Source organism: Hesperophylax consimilis, chromosome 13 (assembly GCF_061612785.1).
Source record: "Hesperophylax consimilis isolate HC1 chromosome 13, BYU_Hcon_1.0, whole genome shotgun sequence".
Taxonomy (NCBI): domain Eukaryota; kingdom Metazoa; phylum Arthropoda; class Insecta; order Trichoptera; family Limnephilidae; genus Hesperophylax; species Hesperophylax consimilis.
In genome coordinates this window covers 11828648-11850117 of record NC_142848.1, presented here as the reverse complement: position 1 = coordinate 11850117, position 21470 = coordinate 11828648, and the positions used below count along the sequence as shown (strand labels likewise).

General features: G+C 35.0%; 1 protein-coding gene across 1 annotated transcript in view; it reads right to left on the bottom strand.

The window, feature by feature from the left end:
- Positions 1–13849: 13849 nt before the first annotated feature.
- BBS4 (Bardet-Biedl syndrome 4) overlaps positions 13850–21470 on the bottom strand; it is a 101209-nt gene continuing 93588 nt past the window's right edge. The window contains exon 10 of the mRNA XM_089639110.1: positions 13850–14023. Within this exon, the coding sequence (XP_089495236.1) occupies positions 13850–14023 (174 nt within the window). The remainder of the gene's footprint in view (positions 14024–21470) is intronic.

Genomic DNA, 21470 nt, shown 5'->3' with positions numbered 1-21470 from the left:
AAGAAGAAAGCTATGTCATCTGCGAACTCGATAATTTTTATTTGTGGGGGAATAGTGACATGCATATCATATGTGTATATATTATACAGTAAGGGGGACAATACATCGCCTTGTGGTAAACCCTTCCTAATAGACCTACTTTGAGGAGAAATATCTGGAAGTTCAATGAAAATTTTTCTATCTAGAAATAGATTAATAATTGATTGGACAAACATGGGGGGAAGGCCAAGGCCTAGAAGTTTTTTTTTCAGGATTGGGATGGAAACATTGTCAAAGGCGCCTTCTATATCTATAAAGACGGCAAGACAAACTTCCTGTTTAGAAATTGATAAATTAATATCAGTGCTGATGATGGCAAGGTTATCCTGAGTGGATTTTTTTTTCCTAAATCCAAATTGAGATGGAGAGAGAAGCTGTTTACTCTCGACAAAAAATTCTAATCGGTTTTTAATTAATTTTTCATAAAGTTTACTGAGGGTGGATGAAAGAGCGATTGGCCTGTAGTTGGATCCAAAATTTGGAGATTTGTTTGTTTTTAAAATAGGGATGATTATTTGAGAACTCCAGTCATCAGGCATTATACCAGTCTGGAAGATTTTATTTAAGATGCTTAAGAAGTGGTTTAGAACATTATCACTACTATTTTTGATTATGCTGTAAGGTATACCATCTCTGCCTGGAGATGAGTCCTTGACTGTTGATAAACCATTTTTTAGCTCAATTAAGGTGAATGGAGAGAGAGTCTAGCCAATGATTAGACATGGGAGTATTATAGATGGGCGTTATTTCATCTAAGTTAGGAACAGAAGGGGGGGCAATTTTGTCCAAGAATTCATCTATCCATTTAGAATGGGACGCTCGAGGAGATGGTGAACTGAAGGAGGATCGAAATCTTCGGATCATAGACCAAACTTCCGAAATTGGAGTGTTCGGAGATACTGAACTGCAAAAGTTGTACCACCCGGATCTTTTTTTTGACCTCAATACCCTTTTGGCATTGGATTCAGCGTTTTTGTATATAAGATAGTTCTCCATAGTCATATTGTAACGATAGGAAAGAGATTTAGCTTTCCGAATTCTTACTACTTTGGAACATTCCTCATCCCACCAGGGAGTTGGAGGGAGTTTTTTGAGAGATTTAGTTTTAGGGGGAGGATTTGATTTATTTATTGCAGTTATGAGCATTGATTTGAAGTTATTATAATCATCTTTGACGGAAAATATATCGGTGGCGGGTGAATTTAGTAGGAACTTGTCCATATGAGAGTTAAATTCATCCCATTTGGTGTGTTTTGTTTTAATCTTTGTCGAAATATGAGACTTGTCCGATTGGAAAGAAGTTTGATAAGTAATGATGATCGGGAAATGATCACTGGAGCAAGGATCGGGGGACACCACCCACGAAGAGAGAGAAGCCAGACTAGTAGAACATATCGAGAGATCCACTGCACTGGGGTTTGTGCTGGGGCGTGAGATCCTAGTAGGAGATCCGTCATTCAAAAGGAAAAGGTTGGATTGATCTAGGAAATCCATCACACTTCGACCATCTCGGTCGGAGAAAGCAGAACCCCAGACGGGGGAATGGGCATTAAAATCGCCTAATATAAAGAAAGGAGGGCTTAGTTGACTTACAATTTGCAACCAAGTTTGTTTATTGAAGTGGGCTGTTGGGGGAAGATAGACTGAAATAAAGGATGTGTCCTTTATTTTAGCTGCAACCATTTGAAAGTCAGCATTGGGGGGTTTGATATTATTTATTGGGGAAAATGATATGGATTTTTTAATAAAAAGGGCAGCACCGCCGCCCGAACCTTCCGGGCGATCGTCGCGGAGACAGGAATACCCTCCCACATTAAAGTGGGTGGATGGAGTAAACCAAGTCTCCGAGATAGCAGCCAAAGAAATAAAGTTGGAATTTAATAGGTTAAGGAGATCAGATTTGTTAGAAATAGCACTTCGGCTATTCCACTGAAGTATTCTGACATCCTGAAGATCCATTTTGAATAAATGATTTTAATGTGGAAATAATAGTAGCAGCGTTGGACGGTAGATTAGTTTGAGAAGAAATAAGGTCAATTAGAAGAATAATAAGAGTTTGGATAAATGAAGAATTGTCTTGGGAGAGTTTTTCAGAAAGTTTAAGAGAGTTCATTGAGGACGGATTATAATTATTTGCACACCCATTTGTGGCATTTGAAAGAGGTGAACCATTGGGATTTAAGAGCAGTGAGTTGTGTTGTTGCTGATCGTATCCAGGAGCCGGTTTAGAGATAGCGTTTTTGTATGTGAATTTAGTTGAACGAGAAGAAGTTGTTGTAGTGGAGGGAAGAGGGTTGGATGAGGAGTTGCTGGATAAAGCCTCAGCAAATGATTTTTTGACAGGCGGGAATAATTTAGAAGCCTGCAGAAAAGACAAGTTCTGAGAGGCCATAGAAATTTTAATATTTTTTTGGCGAGATTGTTCTGGGCAAGATGTGTTGATAGCTGTATGTGAGCCTGAGCAGTTAAAACATTTAGGTGAGGAGGAAGAAGGACATTGGTCAGCTGCGTGGTTTTCTCCACATTTAAAACATCTGGGTTGAGATCTGCATGCAGCTTTGGTATGACCAAAACGGCAGCAATTGAAACATTGAGTGGTGGGATATGTATACATTTCAACTGGTAATGAGTTGAAGAATAAATATATATGGGAAGGAAGAGATTGACCTTCAAAGGTGATAACAACAGATTGGGAGGGCTTCCAGGTAATTATACCCTCAGAGGAGTCCTTGTAATTTAGCCTCCTGGCTTTTATGGGATTGCCAATGTGTTGGGGGGTTGAAAGTGAAGACAGAATTTCTTCGATGGACAGATCGGTCGAGATACCTCTGACCAGGCCCATGCGAGTGACATTGAAAGTAGGGATATATGCCTTGAACTTTGAATTAGATGAAATGAAGATATTTTTGATGAAACTGTTGGCAGCTGGCCCTGAGAGGAATTCGACGGAGATTCGGAAGCGACCCTCGGCTTTTACACCTCCAGGTTTGATTGAAAGATTCTTGCTATTTGATAGGAATTTGCCAAATTCAAGTGGGTGGATGGTTTTTCCTTGCTCAGTTTTTTGGGCGTATGCTATGAATGGGCCACGGGAATGAGGAGAATAAAAGTTTGTTGGAGGAAGTTGAGAAAGTGCTGGTGGGGACAGTGAAGTCGAAGGCGAGTCAAGTTTTATTGGGGAAGAAGGAGTAAATTTCCTTTTTTTGGTAGAAGTCAACATGACAGAATCACTGTCAGAAATTTCTACATTTTCCCCGTCTGGGGGGTCTGGAGAGGGATCTGGGGGCTTTGTAGGGGGTCCAGGAGGGAAATCTTCCTCCATTATTCACAACAGTAAACAACTACAATAATAGTATGAAAAATGACAGAAGTAAAAAAGTTTATAAATATCTGGAAATCAGCAGCGAAAAGTGACTCCTGAAAGATCAGGAGGGAGAAGAAACCTCAAAGCACAACACACTACACTTTTTTTTTGCCAGAAAACAAAAAAGAATGGTAAAAAATTAATTTTAGATAGAGCAAAACAAAACAACTGATGACAGCCAAATGTTATTGTTGCAATCTCGTTAAGTGGTTGTAATGTATGGTTTCTGTGTAGACGGATTTTCTTCATCAACAGCAGTAAATAACTATTTTCGATTAATCTTTACTAAGAATCGACCAAAAAATATGATTTGGATAAATTAAAGCGTTTTCTACCGTTTCGTTTGAGTAGAATTTAAAAAAATCAATTTTTCCTTACAAAATTCATTCGCGAAAACAAAACTGAAAATAACAGTGATATATTTTGTAAAAGCAAATCGACCATAAAATAACCAAATTAAAAACAAAAAATCAATCACTTTATTTTCACTCTCATAAAAGTAGCAAAATGTCGCTAAAATGCTTTTACCTTAGGACCATCTATATACTATTTTTTTTTAAATGTTCTAATATTACTTACTAATAAACGTGTTTTAAATTTTACACAAACACAATTAATAATTGTTCAGTTGTGTAAAATTTAAAACACTATTTAGAAGTTAAATATTGTTAAAGTAATAAGTATCAACAAAAAATATGAAAATCTAATGTAAAAAATCTTAATAAAAATGTTATCATTTTTATTTGTTACTTTAACTGCTCAGCCAAGAACTGATTAATATAGCACTCAATCTTTGTAATTTATCAAGCTGAAATGAATATAGGGATTGGTACAAGCTTTTTAATTAGAGACACATTTCAAGCAAAGTTTATAATCCGGATTTCCTTCATCTGAAAAAAGTTCATTTTAAGCTGGAAGCAACTCCATGAGAATACATGTATGAGCTTAAAATTTCACACATGATTACTAGTATCTCTATGTGAAAAAATAATTTAGAACTGTGATTATAATTGTCTTTTTTCTTGAAAATTGGTGTAATGTGCTTTCTTGTATAAATTCTTGCGCAAAATTATAAATTTTTAATGCAAGTACATCTTTCACTACTGACTAATACTGAATAATGGAACAAAAACAACGTTCTCGATTAGTTGGTTTACTTTCTTTTCAGCACCTAAAAAACTTTCGAAGCTTGTATACACGATGCTTGAATACATTAAAAATCTGATAGTAACCCTCTTGCGAGATTTTTAAAATCAAATTAAGTCCATCCGCTCACGGGGCAACTGAAACTTAAGTGAACTGGTTGGCAACTGCCAATTACAAATTTGTTGGTAATCGAGCTTCTCTCACGGCGAAACTCAAGTTTACTATTTCACAAATTATCTAAGCTTGTTTAATCGTAGAATCAGGGGCATATACTCGTTACTCCAGTCTGGTCTTGAAACCCAATTGAAACCGACACGCTCTACTCCGTTTTTTTATAGAAAAAAATGTTGTGGCTGAAAGCTCAGATCTCATTGGCTTAGAGTGTGACATCTCGCTCGAGACCAAGCGGGACATGACACAGTTGTCGAATTTCCAATCGAATATTATCATTTTGTGCCTAAAATATAGCTTGTTAAAGTTTTTTGTGGTATAAATATAAAGCCAGTGTAGTGTTAGCAAGTTAGAAACATATAAATAAGTTGTAGCCTTTGTGGCAGCCGGATGCGTCCTAGAACGTGTCCTCCAAGTGCTTTGTATTTTTATTCGTATTTTCAAGAGAAATGTGAAATTATTTTTAAAATCAACATTTCAAATAAACTTTACAACCAGTTATTAAAACTTAATAGTAATCAGAGTTGAGTGCAGTGTGTTAAAAGTGAATATTCAGAAATTTTGCTCTAAAACGTTCGACATTCACTCGCGATGAACGACCGTCGATCGGTAAATGCACCCCAGATGTTTTCAACGGAATTCTTGGAAACCCTGAAGGCCCTAGCAAGTGTTTCGCTAAGCCCAGGGTAATTTATCATCCCGAACATCGCTTTTTATTGCGGGAAGAATGCACCACTTCAACAATCACCAGGAACAGGATTACATGGAGATGAATGATGGACTCGCCGAACGTCACAGCGGTGTTGCCTAGGTCTCTTATCTATCTGAGGTATTGTGTCAGCGCTTTATTAGCAGCAGACACATACCTGGACGGATGACGAACCTCGTGCTGGCACTGTTGGTGGACTCTCTTGCTGCAGCAGCTGATCCAGTTTCTTCACCTTCTAGGATTCTTGCTGCATAGTCTCCATCTTCTATCTTCGTTGAACGTCACAGCGGTGGTGCCAAGGGCTGTTATCTACGTAAGGATATTGTGTCAGCGCTTTATTAGCAGCAAATACATACCTGGACGGATGACGAACCTCGCGCTGGTACTGTTGGTGGACGCGGTGGATTCTCTCGCTGCAGAAGCTGGTCCAGTTTCTTCACCACCTAAGATTCTTGCTGCAGAGTCTCCATCTTCTATATTCGTGTCACCTGTTCCTGTACTTCATTTTACTTAACTTCACTTCACTTGATTTTTATAATATTGAATTTTTTGTAATACCTGCATCAACTTTAAAGCGCCTCTAAGGTATAAACTAATAAATGTACAACTTTAATGAGGTGATTCTTCTCAAAAACGACGCCCATTTTTATTCCCATAAAAGAGGTCATCACTAGTTTTTCATGTGGTCACTCAAAATATGTGTCACGTTCATTTTCAAGAGAAATAAAGACAATTGGTGGTTTATTTTCAAATGAAAGTGGAAACATGCGGCCTTACTAAAAATAAACTTAAAACGGCTAGCAAGGTCGAGATCATTCAAAAGATATTATCTGGTGCTTGTAGAATTCTAAGAACATGTCGATATTACACCACCATAAAGTAAAGATATTTATTACAAGAATACTAGAAATGATGTTGACGTCATTTTATTTATTTCACTCATTCATTAGAAAAAATATTATTAATACCCAATTTTTGTAAAATCACTCCAATTACCGATATTAAAGACTCGGTACAGGACCAGACATGATAATGAGTCTGAAAATCTAAAATAAACTTACATTCTAATGTAAATACACAGTAGTTAGGTATTATTGAAATTTTTACAACTTGAGATAACAAAATCTAAACAACAAAATTTTGCATCTCAACAATCCAGTTAGATGTTTTCCCTACTGATACTACGCTGCGGGTTTGTGACTAAAGTAAATCTTACTGAATTGAAGCTCATAACTTTTTTTCTTCTTTTTAATATCGTAGGAGAAACTTGCTCACCCCTCCTCTTGTCACTAATATAATGATCTTAACCTCTGCTGTATAATTTTAATATCATAGGAGGAGAAACTTGCTCACCCCTCCTCTTGTCACTAATATAATGATCTTAACCTCTGCTGTATAATTTTAATATCATAGGAGGAGAAACTTGCTCACCCCTCCTCTTGTCACTAATATAATGATCTTAACCTCTGCTGTATAATTTTAAGATCGTAGGAGGAGAAACTTGCTCACCCCTCCTCTTGTCACTAATATAATGATCTTAACCTCTGCTGTATAATTTTAATATCGTAGGAGGAGAAACTTGCTCACCCCTCCTCTTGTCACTAATATAATGATCTTAACCTCTGCTGTATAATTTTAATATCGTAGGAGGAGAAACTTGCTCACCCCTCCTCTTGTCACTAATATAATGATCTTAACCTCTGCTGTATAATTTTAATATCGTAGGAGGAGAAACTTGCTCACCCCTCCTCTTGTCACTAATATAATGATCTTAACCTCTGCTGTATAATTTTAATATCGTAGGAGGAGAAACTTGCTCACCCCTCCTCTTGTCACTAATATAATGATCTTAACCTCTGCTGTATAATTTTAATATCGTAGGAGGAGAAACTTGCTCACCCCTCCTCTTGTCACTAATATAATGATCTTAACCTCTGCTGTATAATTTTAATATCGTAGGAGGAGAAACTTGCTCACCCCTCCTCTTGTCACTAATATAATGATCTTAACCTCTGCTGTATAATTTTAATATCGTAGGAGGAGAAACTTGCTCACCACTCCTCTTGTCACTAATATAATGATCTTAACCTCTGCTGTATAATTTTAAGATCGTAGGAGGAGAAACTTGCTCACCCCTCCTCTTGTCACTAATATAATGATCTTAACCTCTGCTGTATAATTTTAATATCGTAGGAGGAGAAACTTGCTCACCCCTCCTCTTGTCACTAATATAATGATCTTAACCTCTGCTGTATAATTTTAATATCGTAGGAGGAGAAACTTGCTCACCCCTCCTCTTGTCACTAATATAATGATCTTAACCTCTGCTGTATAATTTTAATATCGTAGGAGGAGAAACTTGCTCACCCCTCCTCTTGTCACTAATATAATGATCTTAACCTCTGCTGTATAATTTTAATATCGTAGGAGGAGAAACTTGCTCACCCCTCCTCTTGTCACTAATATAATGATCTTAACCTCTGCTGTATAATTTTAATATCGTAGGAGGAGAAACTTGCTCACCCCTCCTCTTGTCACTAATATAATGATCTTAACCTCTGCTGTATAATTTTAAGATCGTAGGAGGAGAAACTTGCTCACCCCTCCTCTTGTCACTAATATAATGATCTTAACCTCTGCTGTATAATTTTAATATCGTAGGAGGAGAAACTTGCTCACCCCTCCTCTTGTCACTAATATAATGATCTTAACCTCTGCTGTATAATTTTAATATCGTAGGAGGAGAAACTTGCTCACCTCTCCTCTTGTCACTAATATAATGATCTTAACCTCTGCTGTATAATTTTAATATCGTAGGAGGAGAAACTTGCTCACCCCTCCTCTTGTCACTAATATAATGATCTTAACCTCTGCTGTATAATTTTAAGATCGTAGGAGGAGAAACTTGCTCACCCCTCCTCTTGTCACTAATATAATGATCTTAACCTCTGCTGTATAATTTTAATATCGTAGGAGGAGAAACTTGCTCACCCCTCCTCTTGTCACTAATATAATGATCTTAACCTCTGCTGTATAATTTTAATATCGTAGGAGGAGAAACTTGCTCACCCCTCCTCTTGTCACTAATATAATGATCTTAACCTCTGCTGTATAATTTTAAGATCGTAGGAGGAGAAACTTGCTCACCCCTCCTCTTGTCACTAATATAATGATCTTAACCTCTGCTGTATAATTTTAATATCGTAGGAGGAGAAACTTGCTCACCCCTCCTCTTGTCACTAATATAATGATCTTAACCTCTGCTGTATAATTTTAATATCGTAGGAGGAGAAACTTGCTCACCCCTCCTCTTGTCACTAATATAATGATCTTAACCTCTGCTGTATAATTTTAATATCGTAGGAGGAGAAACTTGCTCACCCCTCCTCTTGTCACTAATATAATGATCTTAACCTCTGCTGTATAATTTTAATATCGTAGGAGGAGAAACTTGCTCACCCCTCCTCTTGTCACTAATATAATGATCTTAACCTCTGCTGTATAATTTTAATATCGTAGGAGGAGAAACTTGCTCACCCCTCCTCTTGTCACTAATATAATGATCTTAACCTCTGCTGTATAATTTAGGGAATGAGTCTTCTTCATGTCACCAACCCTCTTTTCATACTTCGTGCGCCTTTCCTAAACCACCTTCCACGAGCCCTCATGATATATTGCACAGTAAATAAAACCTTCGTGGCTTTATCGTACAATAGTCTCTCATCTGATTTTGTGATTATTTTTTAAGATATGTAAAGACTAGTGTAATTTGTTTGTGTGGTAACCCCTATTCTTTGAAAGTAAAGTGATTAAAACTCAGCCATTGAAAGGCTCGGAACATTTAAACAAAATTTATATATAACTAATCTTTCCACCCTATTCGAATTCCGATTCTAGACATGAATTCTAAATATATCCCTTGCCGTAGTAATGATGGTGTGTACATACGTAGTAATGATGGTGTGTACCTGTTATAAACACAAATAGAAAAATATTAACATTTGAAATACATTAAATGATCAGTAAAGTTATCAGTTTTCAATCGAAGTCTTCTTTATTTGCAACTTCCAAATAACGTCAGAGTTTTATATTTTCGTTATTAAACACAAAATTTTTGGGGGGTAAATGGGAAATGTAAAGGAAAATGGAAGAAATTTTTTTAAAAATTAAGTTGGCTCTTCCTTCACCAAGTTTATTTTGGTGGATAGTCATGTGATTATTTCAATAAAAGGGTTCAGTTTTATGCAGTAATAACTTTATTCTTCTTCTTACAAATGTACACATTGACAGGTCTCTTCTTACTTATAGACAATAGGACAAGGTTAAACAGTATTGCCAACAAAACAATGTTTACAGATACCTTATAGCCAACCTAAGATAATTGCATTTATATTGCCATATTCTAACAAGTCATTTGAACAAAACCATCAATCTCCTCGTGTCCTGGATAGTTCAAATGCCACTTTACATCCACTTCGACGGACGACCTCGCTTCAATGACATCCCTTCTCACGCCGAAGGAAAGACAAACTAGGTCTCATGCTAATTCCAAAATAACCCCAACTTCCTTTATCTCCATGATTTACCTCTACTCGACTGAATCTAGAAGAGAATAGAATCCCATTTCATTTCTTATTACGACTCTACTTGTGAAAGTGTGATATGTTTTTGCATAGGCCATTGCTCTTTACATATACCACCTCTAGAGAATATTGCAACTTTGACCCTCGTGAATTTGCATTTTCCTCTAGGTAGACGCTGCTACAAAATGCGATGACACTGTTCCCAGTCCGTCGAGTTATGACACCTAGCCGTGACATCTTCACATACTGTGACTAAGCGTTCATGACCAAATGCCAAGGACAGGACTGTGTGTAAGTTCATTTGGTGTCTAGCCTTTTTTAATGAGGTCTCTAGCTCCTCGTTTTGTAGGTAGGAAGGTTTTTTTGATACCTAATCCAACAGATGGATATGAATGGTTTTGAATGATTGTTTCAGCATGGGTCTTTATTGAGGACGCTACCCTAACGAAGATTTAAAATAGATGTTTGAGTAGATTACTCATCTTTAACGTCCATAGTTAGGTATTTGGAATGTTTTTTGTTGATATTATTTTGATATCTAGCATGTGCATATGGGAGACATGAATATGCCTACAGCGAGATTAGATATGAAGAAACGTGCGTTGAAAATCTTACCCTACTGGGGTACTTTGTTTACACTCGAATTCATAACAGCTGGAATACTAGGATGGGTATTATTTGTTTAAAAGGGCCTTGATCTCGTAAGATTTGATGAATCCCTTTTGAGGATCTATTTTTTAAAATGTAATATATACTATCAGCTGATGATTTAGGTAGGTAGTAATTTGAAGTTCATAATCGATCGGTATTATTTTGGTTTATCATTGTGCGGGTAGGTAGCTAGTTTTTACCTAGTTTCGAAAGTGTACTTAATGCGCACTTGGATTGTGAAAGAAGTATCTTGAAGATAAGCATAATTTTAAGTAGGTACCAGTAGATCGAGTTGAAAATTGGTTAATATGACATACGAATATTAGATATACGTGCGGTATAATACACGTTACCTAAAAATCAGATGTTTTTTCCATTTGGGACGAATGAGGGTTTTGTTAAAATTATACTTGCATGTAAAAGAGTCCTCAAGTGGTTAAGATTATGTTTTCCATTATTTATATCCGTACATCTTTTCTACTTCTAGCCATCTGTCATCAGATACTGTCGTTTATTTTCCTAAAACTGATTTTCAGACCTTTCATTGCATTTATGGAATTATAGCCCAAGCGTTGTCGATCTCACTCCACACAAAGGGTCTGTCCGTTCATTTTAAGGTGCATTTAACTTTCCGAAACCGTGCGACAGTTCTAGCAATCTATCATCCCTTTGTTCATCGAAGTTGTCTCTGATAGGTTGTTATCTATTTGTCAACTCCTACAACATCCGCTTATTTTTTCAAAGACCTCTCTAGTGTAATTAGGCAAATTGCTTATATTCTTTACTATTTCACTTTTCTTTTGTCAGTCCCATAATCTCGGTTAGATGTCGCTGGTATCCTGTTTACTTTTCATATTTTGATAATGATTTACTATTGACAGGGGTGGTATTTTTTCCGGGTGTGAAAGGCTTGGGAATGTTCAAATAATCACAACCCATGAAGATGAAAATGTTTTTAACAAAAACATATATTTGAAGTTAGAATTATGAAACCAGAAATGTCAATAAAGTTAGATTGCCGCATATAAGAAAAACACAGTCACAGAATTGTTTTTTCTTCTTCATTATAAGCATCCGCTAAACTGCCAAAATAGTTTGTCGGAAAGTCAATTTCAGAATATTAATTATAACACTAAAACACATATGACCAGAAGCTACAATATAGAAAAGAGACATAGGAGAATAAAATTTCAAGTGACTACAATACAAAGCATACATATATAGACAGATATAACACAGTCAACCTACTCATAGGCATACACACACTCAAAGGCCCACAACATAGTTAAAAATACTCACTTGCATTTTTTCAAAACCAATGGATACCAATGTATTTAGAAAAAATATCAATGTTAAAAAAATATTGATATAACCAAAACGTTGGCTAAAGAAAGAGTTAGCGCAACACGGCATAACACCCCAAAAACAAATAACAAAAATTGATATAACCATTTTTTAGTTCATTGGTGTCTTTTGCATGTATTGGTATCTTATCAAATATAGTAGGTACAAGATAAGTGAAAGTCCGCTGCGCAATTTTATAATAAGAAATGTTACCTTGTTCTTATTAAAACTAATAATAAAAACTAAAAATAATAAAAAACGACCTTTACTCATTATGGGGAAACAATGGTTGACAGTTCCATGTACAAATTAATAAGTTCTAAAAAAATTCAACGAACGGATGTTTAACGTGTTTTTTTTTTTGTTACTTTTTTAAATAATTAGTTACATTTTTGTATGGCACATACTAAGCACAGAATGAGGTTCACTATCTTTCGTATAAACATGCTGACTTCTCCCAGATCTAGAGATTGAGCCTTGCTGAAGTAAACTTGCAGATTTGTACAAAAGTTTATTCGACTGCGGCCGGAGCACAGGGCAAAGGGCGGTAAGGGATCCTAAATTAGATAATAATAAACAGGCGATATTTATTTTTGACAAAATTCAAATGTAAAAAGATACTTGGTTATTATTGTTTGATAATATAAATGAGGTTCGAACTGATTATTTTGAAACCGCCTTGGAAATTTCGAATCGAAACAAAATTAGGTAATAGATAAAAATGAATAAGTAAGCATAGTAAACAGTACATAAGTATAATAAAAGCATTGTGTAAGCATTATATGAGAGTAATATAAGCATTATATAAGTAAAAATAAGCATTATATAAATATAATATAAGCCTATACAAGTATAATATAAGCATTATCCAACTCAACCACGAGAAATAATTTCTCAATTGAGTTGGGCAGTTTCGTTAAAAAAATATAATTTTTTCGGCCTCAAAATATCTACATTTGTAATGTGTATGTATATTTATTTATATATATATATATATTACATGAGCATAGTATAAGCATAATATAATAACTGTGGTAAGAAACATGACATGTTCTGATAACGTGGCAAGTGTTCTGTAAACCAATCAAATCGTTGTATTTTTTACTTTTTGTTTTTTTTTTTTTGTTTCTTGCATATGTTATTTTTTAATGTAATTTTATTTTTATTATTTCTTTCTCATGTTTCAAAATTGTTTGTCTTCGAAATTGTACCACCTACATGTAAGAGCCCTCTGGGCGTTAAATAAATATATAAAATAAAAAATAAAATAGGAACCCACAGTGAACTGTGAATAGGAGACTAAATGATTAATCGTAAAATTTTAACATATTTCACCATTGTTTGTAGCATAAAATACAATTTTAGCACATTTCACCATACAGGAAACCACAAATTTAACAATTTCCGTTCATTATAGATTTTTGATAATTTCCAATATCGTACTCCATACAAAACGTCAAAAATAAAAACAGAAATAAGTTTGTTTTGTAGTTTTAATTTCAATTTCCGTGGCCACTTCGTAGCCTTTGGCAGGAAAACAGAAAATTTTGTGTGGGTATTCGTGTGCGGATTTCATGAAAAGACTCGTAAACATCCAAAATCTTCTTTTCATAAAGTAAATTTGACGAGAAGATCACATAAAAAAATGTACTATCGACTTTATTGAAGGCGTTAATTTATGGAGATAATATATAAATCATAAATTGATTACATCTACTTTTACAAAATATTTATGTGTTTGCCAGCTTGTATCAAGAATTACAACTAACTAACTAACCATCACGCCGTTTTCTCACAGGGGTATGCAGATAAGTATAATTGATTTTTTTTCTGAACACCTTCTCATACTTCGTCTGGATTAATGAATTCGTCTCGTTCCTCCGTTGTTTCCATGGATTCCTTAAGGTTGTTTTCTTTGATAGTTTCGTATATTGGTTCCGAATCTGAATTAGGTTTGTCCTTAGCAGCAGAATCAGATGCAATCATGGCTCTTATCATGTCCAAGGCCTCTGAGCACTGAAACATTTAAAATTGGACACAATAATTAACAATAAAGAATAGAAACGTTTTTTGGGTATTTATGTGAAAAAAATATCGACTGGGGGGAACGTTTAGAAACTTTGATTAAAAATGTACTAAGCGGAAAAAAATGTACATGTTAAAAAAGTGACAGCATGCCGACTTCATGATAAAATATTATTCATTCAGTATATATGTCGATCAAGTGTTATTTTCCTAATAGATATCATGACAGAATTCGGACAGTATCAGTATGTCAATATCAATAGGTATCAGTATTTGTATGAAAACCTGTTTCGCCGTCCTGATACAACATTCGCTTTTGAATATGAATTCGGTCAAATTATCCTATTAAAAATGGGATTGCAGGCCTATAACTCTTTCAATTCATTCGTTATAGGCATGCAGTCTCATTTTTAACAAGAATAATTTGATCAGATTTTTAATAAATTAGACTTATTTCATATCAGTAAGTTTTCTCCGTGTAGAGTCTTGACGCGAAAACTGATAAAGAAACCATTAAGGCTCGATAGTAAACGCTTCAGATATGTAAATTATAATTTTAGAGGGAGCACGATAATATTAAAAAAAAACATTTACACTTAATAGGTGTAAGCGAAAATATTTAATAGAGCGTGACTTATTTCAAATAAAGCTTAAAACCACTATAAATGTGTAAAATAGCATTTAAAGAAACACTGTTAAGTTTTTCATATCTATAACATGTTCAACAACAGAAAGTGATTTCAGATTGTCACGGCCAAAAGTATTAAAGTGATTTATTTTTCCTTCTTTGACCAATGTTTCGGAAAGCATTACAGTGTCCATCATCATTATCATAATGATGATAAAAAGTGAAGTAATCATTTTCTTATGAATTTCAAAAATAGGAGTGTATTTTTTGAATTTTGAATTCCGTTACATTTTTCGACAGTTTTTTTTTTGATAAGCTTTTTTTCAACCCTTTTATGTTTTAAATTAAATTATTGCACTTTTTAAACATGAAAGTATATTTCAAAAACTAAAATCTAAAAGGTTATTTTATCTTGTTTATAAAAAAGTATTTGTTTTTAAAACCTCTTAAAAAAAATATAGATCATTTAAAATACCTTGGGAAAATTCCGAAATTCGATGAGAAATTAGCATTTTTCAAGTTGATACAACAGATAAACAACTCCTTTGACTGGATAAGTTACATAAATTTCACCATTTTTTTTTTAGTAAAACCGAAAGTGTTAAAGGAAATATCTTGTTAATCGGTAGAAATTCTAAATGCGAGGTCTTTGGTCCTTGAAGGACACTACACACGGCTAATGCTATTTCAAGCAACGTTTCAGTTCTGGATGGTGGTCTTACACCAGGGCGATATTGAGAGTGTCTTCCTCTCTCTCTGGAACGTGCCTCCAGTATACTGTATATTATTTTTAATTAATAAATCGTGAAATAATACAAATTCATTAAATAAAATTTACTTGCGCACGCAGGAATTAGAACTCGCGACCATCAGATTGTTAGTCGAGAGCCTTAACCGCCGACTACGGAGGCCATACACTTATACTTTCATAAAAAATATGTACGATTGTGCGACAAATATGGAGTAAAAAAATTTCCAACACAAATGTGTTTTTATGAAAGTTATTTGATCAAAGACACTCCATTTTACGGTAATACTTTTATTAAAACAGATATAAGAGGTATAATTGTTCATGAATTAAAGTGTATCCAATTTGAAAGCTGAAGTAGGTACTCGTATGTAGTAAAGAAGTTTTTCATGTATTATGTTCAACCTGCATTACCCATTCAAAGGCAGTGCCTTTGTGTTTTCCCATTGCTCTCTCTAGTAATTTTTAGTTCAATCAAATGTAAAAAGTTAATATTATTTGTTTTTAATACTGTGGGGAAAAAATAATTTCACGAACGGATGTGCGTGAACAAAGCTAGTTGTTTTACTAACTAGAAATAACCTACCATTGGTAATATCGCTGGAAAAAATGATTCTGCTATAAATAACTTTCCCCTGACATAGATATTTATCACATGAATGTTCAAAAATTTAAGAATTTCCTCATTACTAAAAGTAAATATTATACAAATTTATTGTTCGTTTTGTTAACTGTAACTCAATTTGGTAGGCGGGTTTGGGTACCGCCGCCCGGCAACAGTTTATTGAATAACCAACACCTCTGCCATATGTCACCTCAAGTGACAGGCTACTTTTGGTGGTTTAGAAGGGGTACCCGTTACCAGAGTTCATCGGGAGAGGTGTGTTCAAGATGCGCCTGCCCACCAGCTGCGTGGCGTGCCAGATCGAGAGACCCTTTGACCTCTCCAACTGGTCTTTCGACCCATTGCCTTACACCGCAGTGGGAGGGATGTAAGTATTTGTCCGTCACTCCTGGACTCACTGATGCCTAGATTCCTACCAAACCCTTATACCTTTTACCTTCCCACAATTTCCTCTCCTTCATTTCCAAATAATGTATAATTAAAATAAAATAAATAAAGAAACATAGGTTTTTCGGAAAACATTTTCTGTTCACGTTTAGTATCATTTTTTTTCTACAAACGGTAATTAAATGAATTCGTAACATTTTTGGTAATCAATTACAAGTTTTTCCGGTTTTGCGTATTTTAAAAACTCTGGAGATCGTATCGAAATGCACTTTTGGCGTCTCGGAAATCCTGGCTATTCAGTTCTGGCCACCAAATACGTCAAACCCATTTTAAGCAAATAATCTATTCTGAATGGTAGATTTTCGCCGGGTATTTCGCCTGAGTATCTTCCACTAGACACTTTATATTATTTTGAATGAATTGTGTATGACGAAAATTTACGTACTATTTAAGATAGGGACCAAAATACCTGCGTTATAATTTTAAAATTTTAGTGTTTTTTTCTCTACCATACACAATATATATATATAAAATTTCCACTTTAATCATTCAGTTTTATACTAATTGTGATTTATATATTAACCCATTTATACATATCTTAATATATAAAAATCAATTCCCACTGTATTCATACACGCTTATTTCCGAGACCGCGCAATCGATTTTAAGTTGTGTAGGCGGTGTAAACAAATCTATTGACATCTGTATAACGGAAATAGAAAAAAATACCCTCGTCAAACATCTTTTCATTTTCAGTGCTGATTAAAATTTTTCCCTGATGATTTAATTTATTTTATACTATTAATGTTCCACGGATATACGAACATAAACAACGTGTCAGTTTACCTTTTTTATTATTTTTTTTTTCGGTTTTATTTTAATTGTGCTGTATCATTTTGTGTACTATTATTATATTTAGTAAAATGTGCATTCATCATACTCAAACATCGTTTTATTCTCAGTGATGATTTAAATATTTTCCTAACGCTAGAATTTTTGTGAAATGTTTGAATAGGAACAACGCGTGAGTTTGGATTATTTTGTTTATCATAAGTTTATTTATTTTATTATCAAATTGAATATTTAAAAACACTAGATATGCCAGGAATGCCACCACACAATTTTTGATTGATGATTGGATCGATGATAATTCCGCTTCGTAATTTAAACCCATCAGATTATGCAACGCACACGTTTGGTCATCAAACGGATCACCGAACGTTTTAATGAAGAAACCATTTTGAACGGAATATTCATAAATCGTTACTGAACAATAATCACAATCTGATGAAATGATCTATATCAAATGAAACGTCAAAACAATATCTATGATGCATGTGACTTGCTCCTGTGTATGTCAAATGCATAAAATATCCGACGGCAGCGCCACCAAAATGCGGTCTACATAAAATGAGGTGTATACAAAATGCTGTCTTCCAGAAGGCGGTCTGTGTCAGGACAACGTCTGCCCGGGACCACTAGTATTTATTACAATTTATTTAGGTTATCTAAATAAACTAAATATTTTATTTCTACATAATATTATATTACAGTTATTGCATTACAATATAATCTATGTACGACAACCATCGGAAGGCAACGCTGACTGAAATGCTCGCCTGTAGATCGGCTAGCATCGGCAATACTCGTAACCATCCGAGTATTAGACCTAAACTTCCGACATGTTGTCTCTGTCATGTGGTATTACTACTACCGTCTATGGGGACATCTTAAAACTAGATAAACTAAATATCCTTGCCTGAAACTACACACTTCAGAGTGTGACATCTGTTAAGCGGTATTGAAACTACATACATTTACTACACATACATTTGATGATTTGCGACACCGGAGTTGCGGATCGCTGTCTTAACACGACACCATTTCAACTGGAAAGTTAAATTAACGTCATGTAATTTCCACACAAAGCACCATGATTAGTGGGAGATGAATAGTGTAAGAGGCATTCAAAATGTCCCTTGATATTAAGGATAAAATATTGTTCAAACGCGCCGTCTAATTCTTAATTAAAACAATTTTCTAAATGGAACTCCACCTCGCAGTTAGGAATTGTATTTTTTTTAGGTGTAATTTATTTAAATTTATGCAAGCAAAAAATATACATATTTCTGTCCGCAATAACTAAGCTTTATAGATGTGACCGTTTTGAAATCTTAACATTTTTTTTGTGGTTATAATTTTTTTTAACGATTTTATCATATTTTTGCTACACACAATAAAATATAAATATAACCTAGTTTAAAAATGTACATAAAATTAATTGTCATTAGGTACCTAGGTTAATGTACGCATTTTTCACTTCTTAATATGTATTATTTTTTTATGTTCTTCTCTACTTTATAATTCTTCTCTAAGTCACCTTTCTTTAAAATCCACTTTGATTCCAATGAAAATATTCAGTATATATAAACTATAAACATGGTCTACGTATAAAAACCATAATTGATAACCACTCAATGAAATAATTTAAATTATTTAAGCTTTCAAATAATTCTATTATAGACAGCCCTGATTTACGCAGCCATAATACCTTTCATATAACAACTAGAACTACTTAGTTGAACTATGTACTAATTATCTTTGAATTTTGCAAAACCGAGCACTCTACGCGCTAGTTTCATATTATTGGAAAAAAACATTTAACCCAAGGGAAAATATAATTTTTAAAATTTCGAGTCTATTATCAACTGGCTATTATTACTGACTCTGTCTGAGCTTTTCAATTTGAAGTTTCTTATAGACAGTGACCTTTCTCTTCTTTTGAAGGTCAAGTGTGTTAAATTCTATCAATCTCGGAATAAAACTGTAGATTTGTATAAAAAACAAATACACGCCGCCCGCCCGGTATCCGCCACTGACACTCTCCTTTATATAAATTGAAATAAGATGAGGATAGATAGATAATAAGCAATGTAAAGCCCCATTGAGGTAATTGAAATTTAAATCTAATCTTTCACTTTAAAAATATATCGATTAAGGAAGAATTTTGATTTGAGAGCAATTTACATCTTCCATTGGCAGGTTGGTCCTACAGGCAGGAACAGAATAGAAACAAGTTGAGCCTGGCGGAATCGGAGAGATTGAGCGGAAGCAGGGAGGTGGCAAAAGAGGAAAGATGGATAATGTCGTGGATTTGTTGGTTGGGCTGGCGCTGCCATTTGGAGAGACTGAAACTGGATTTTACCTGGAATATCGACGCAGTTTTAAAAGGAGTGTTTTATTTCTACCTAGTAATGGTAATTAAAGGTGTTTTCAAACGATTTCGTCGTTTCTCCCATTGACGGCTTGATCTCCTGCGTTCGTTGTCTACCAACATTATTGAAAATAGCTAGTGCCTGCGTTTCCTTTGTATAGTGCGCGATCGGTGTTGAAACCAAGCCCTGGAAATTATGCCGAAAGCCATGCTATCATCGTCCCGATCATATGTACTCAGTTGGCAGAGAAACGATCGGAAACAGATTGCCGCTTGATTTCCAGACACAAGGTATGGACCTCGTTAACATCATTCCAGAAGAAATACTGTAAAACCACGCTTGGAAGAGAATGCTACTTTCAATCCAGAAGTATACGGCTGGAAGAGAATATTTCTTTCAATCCAGAAGAACATGCCTGGAAGAGAATGCTACTTTCAATCCAGAAGTAAACGGCTGGAAGAGAATGTTTCCTTGAATCCAGAAGAACATGCCTGGAAGAGAATGCTACTTTCAATCCAGAAATAAACGGCTAGAAGAGAATGTTTCCTTCAATCCAGAAGAACGTGCCAGGAAGAGAATGTTACTTTCAATCCAGAAGTAAACGGCTGGAAGAGAATGTTTCCTTCAATCCAGAAGAACATGCTTGGAAGAGAATGCTACTTTCAATCCAGAAGCAAACGGCTGGAAGAGAATGTTTCCTTAATCCAGAAGAACATGCCTGGAAGAGAATGCTACTTTCAATCCAGAAGTAAACGGCTGGAAGAGAATGTTTCCTTCAATCCAGAAGAACATGGCTGGAAGAGAATGCTACTTTCAATCCAGAAGTAAACGGCTGGAAGTGAATGTTTCCTTCAATCCAGGAGAACATGCCTGAAAGAGAATGCTACTTTCAATCCAGAAGCAAACGGCTGGAAGAGAACGTTTCCTTCAATCCAGAAGAACATGCCTGGAAGAGAATGCTATTTTCAATCCAGAAGTAAACGGCTAGAAGAGAATGTTTCCTTCAATCCAGAAGAACATGCCTGGAAGAGAATGCTACTTTCAATCCAGAAGTAAACGGCTGGAAGAGAATGTTTCCTTCAATCCAGAAGAACATGCCTGGAAGAGAATGCTACTTTCAATCCAGAAGTAAACGGCTGGAAGAGAATGTTTCCTTCAATCCAGAAGAACATGCCTGGAAGAGAATGCTACTTTCAATCCAGAAGTAAACGGCTGGAAGAGAATGTTTCCTTCAATCCAGAAGAACATGCCTGGAAGAGAATGCTACTTTCAATCCAGAAGTAAACGGCTGGAAGAGAATGTTTCCTTCAATCCAGAAGAACATGCCTGGAAGAGAATGCTACTTTCAATCCAGAAGTAAACGGCTGGAAGAGAATGTTTCCTTAATTCAGAAGAACATGCCTGGAAGAGAATGCTACTTTCAATCCAGAAGTAAACGGCTGGAAGTGAATGTTTCCTTCAATCCAGAAGAACATGCCTGGAAGAGAATGCTACTTTCAATCCAGAAGTATCAATTCAAGTATAATGATAGTAGTTAGAAGCATTTTGTTTTTATTTTTTATACTTTCATTAATCAAGTATCTGAATTCCTCGCCCCTCTGACTGAAAACAGTATCGACTTGTTCCACAAATCCCGAGTTTAATTTGCTTCATGCTCTCGTTAGATTTATCACTCTTAACCCTTGAGACGTTGTTGATTTGCACGGATCGAACCTTCTACAAGCTTCCATTTTTTCAAAGACAGTAACAAGCACTATTTCTTTCTCTTTCTGACATAAAAGAAATAATTAATTTTTAGGTGAGAGGAAGAGAGATATATGCATTTTCATAATGTG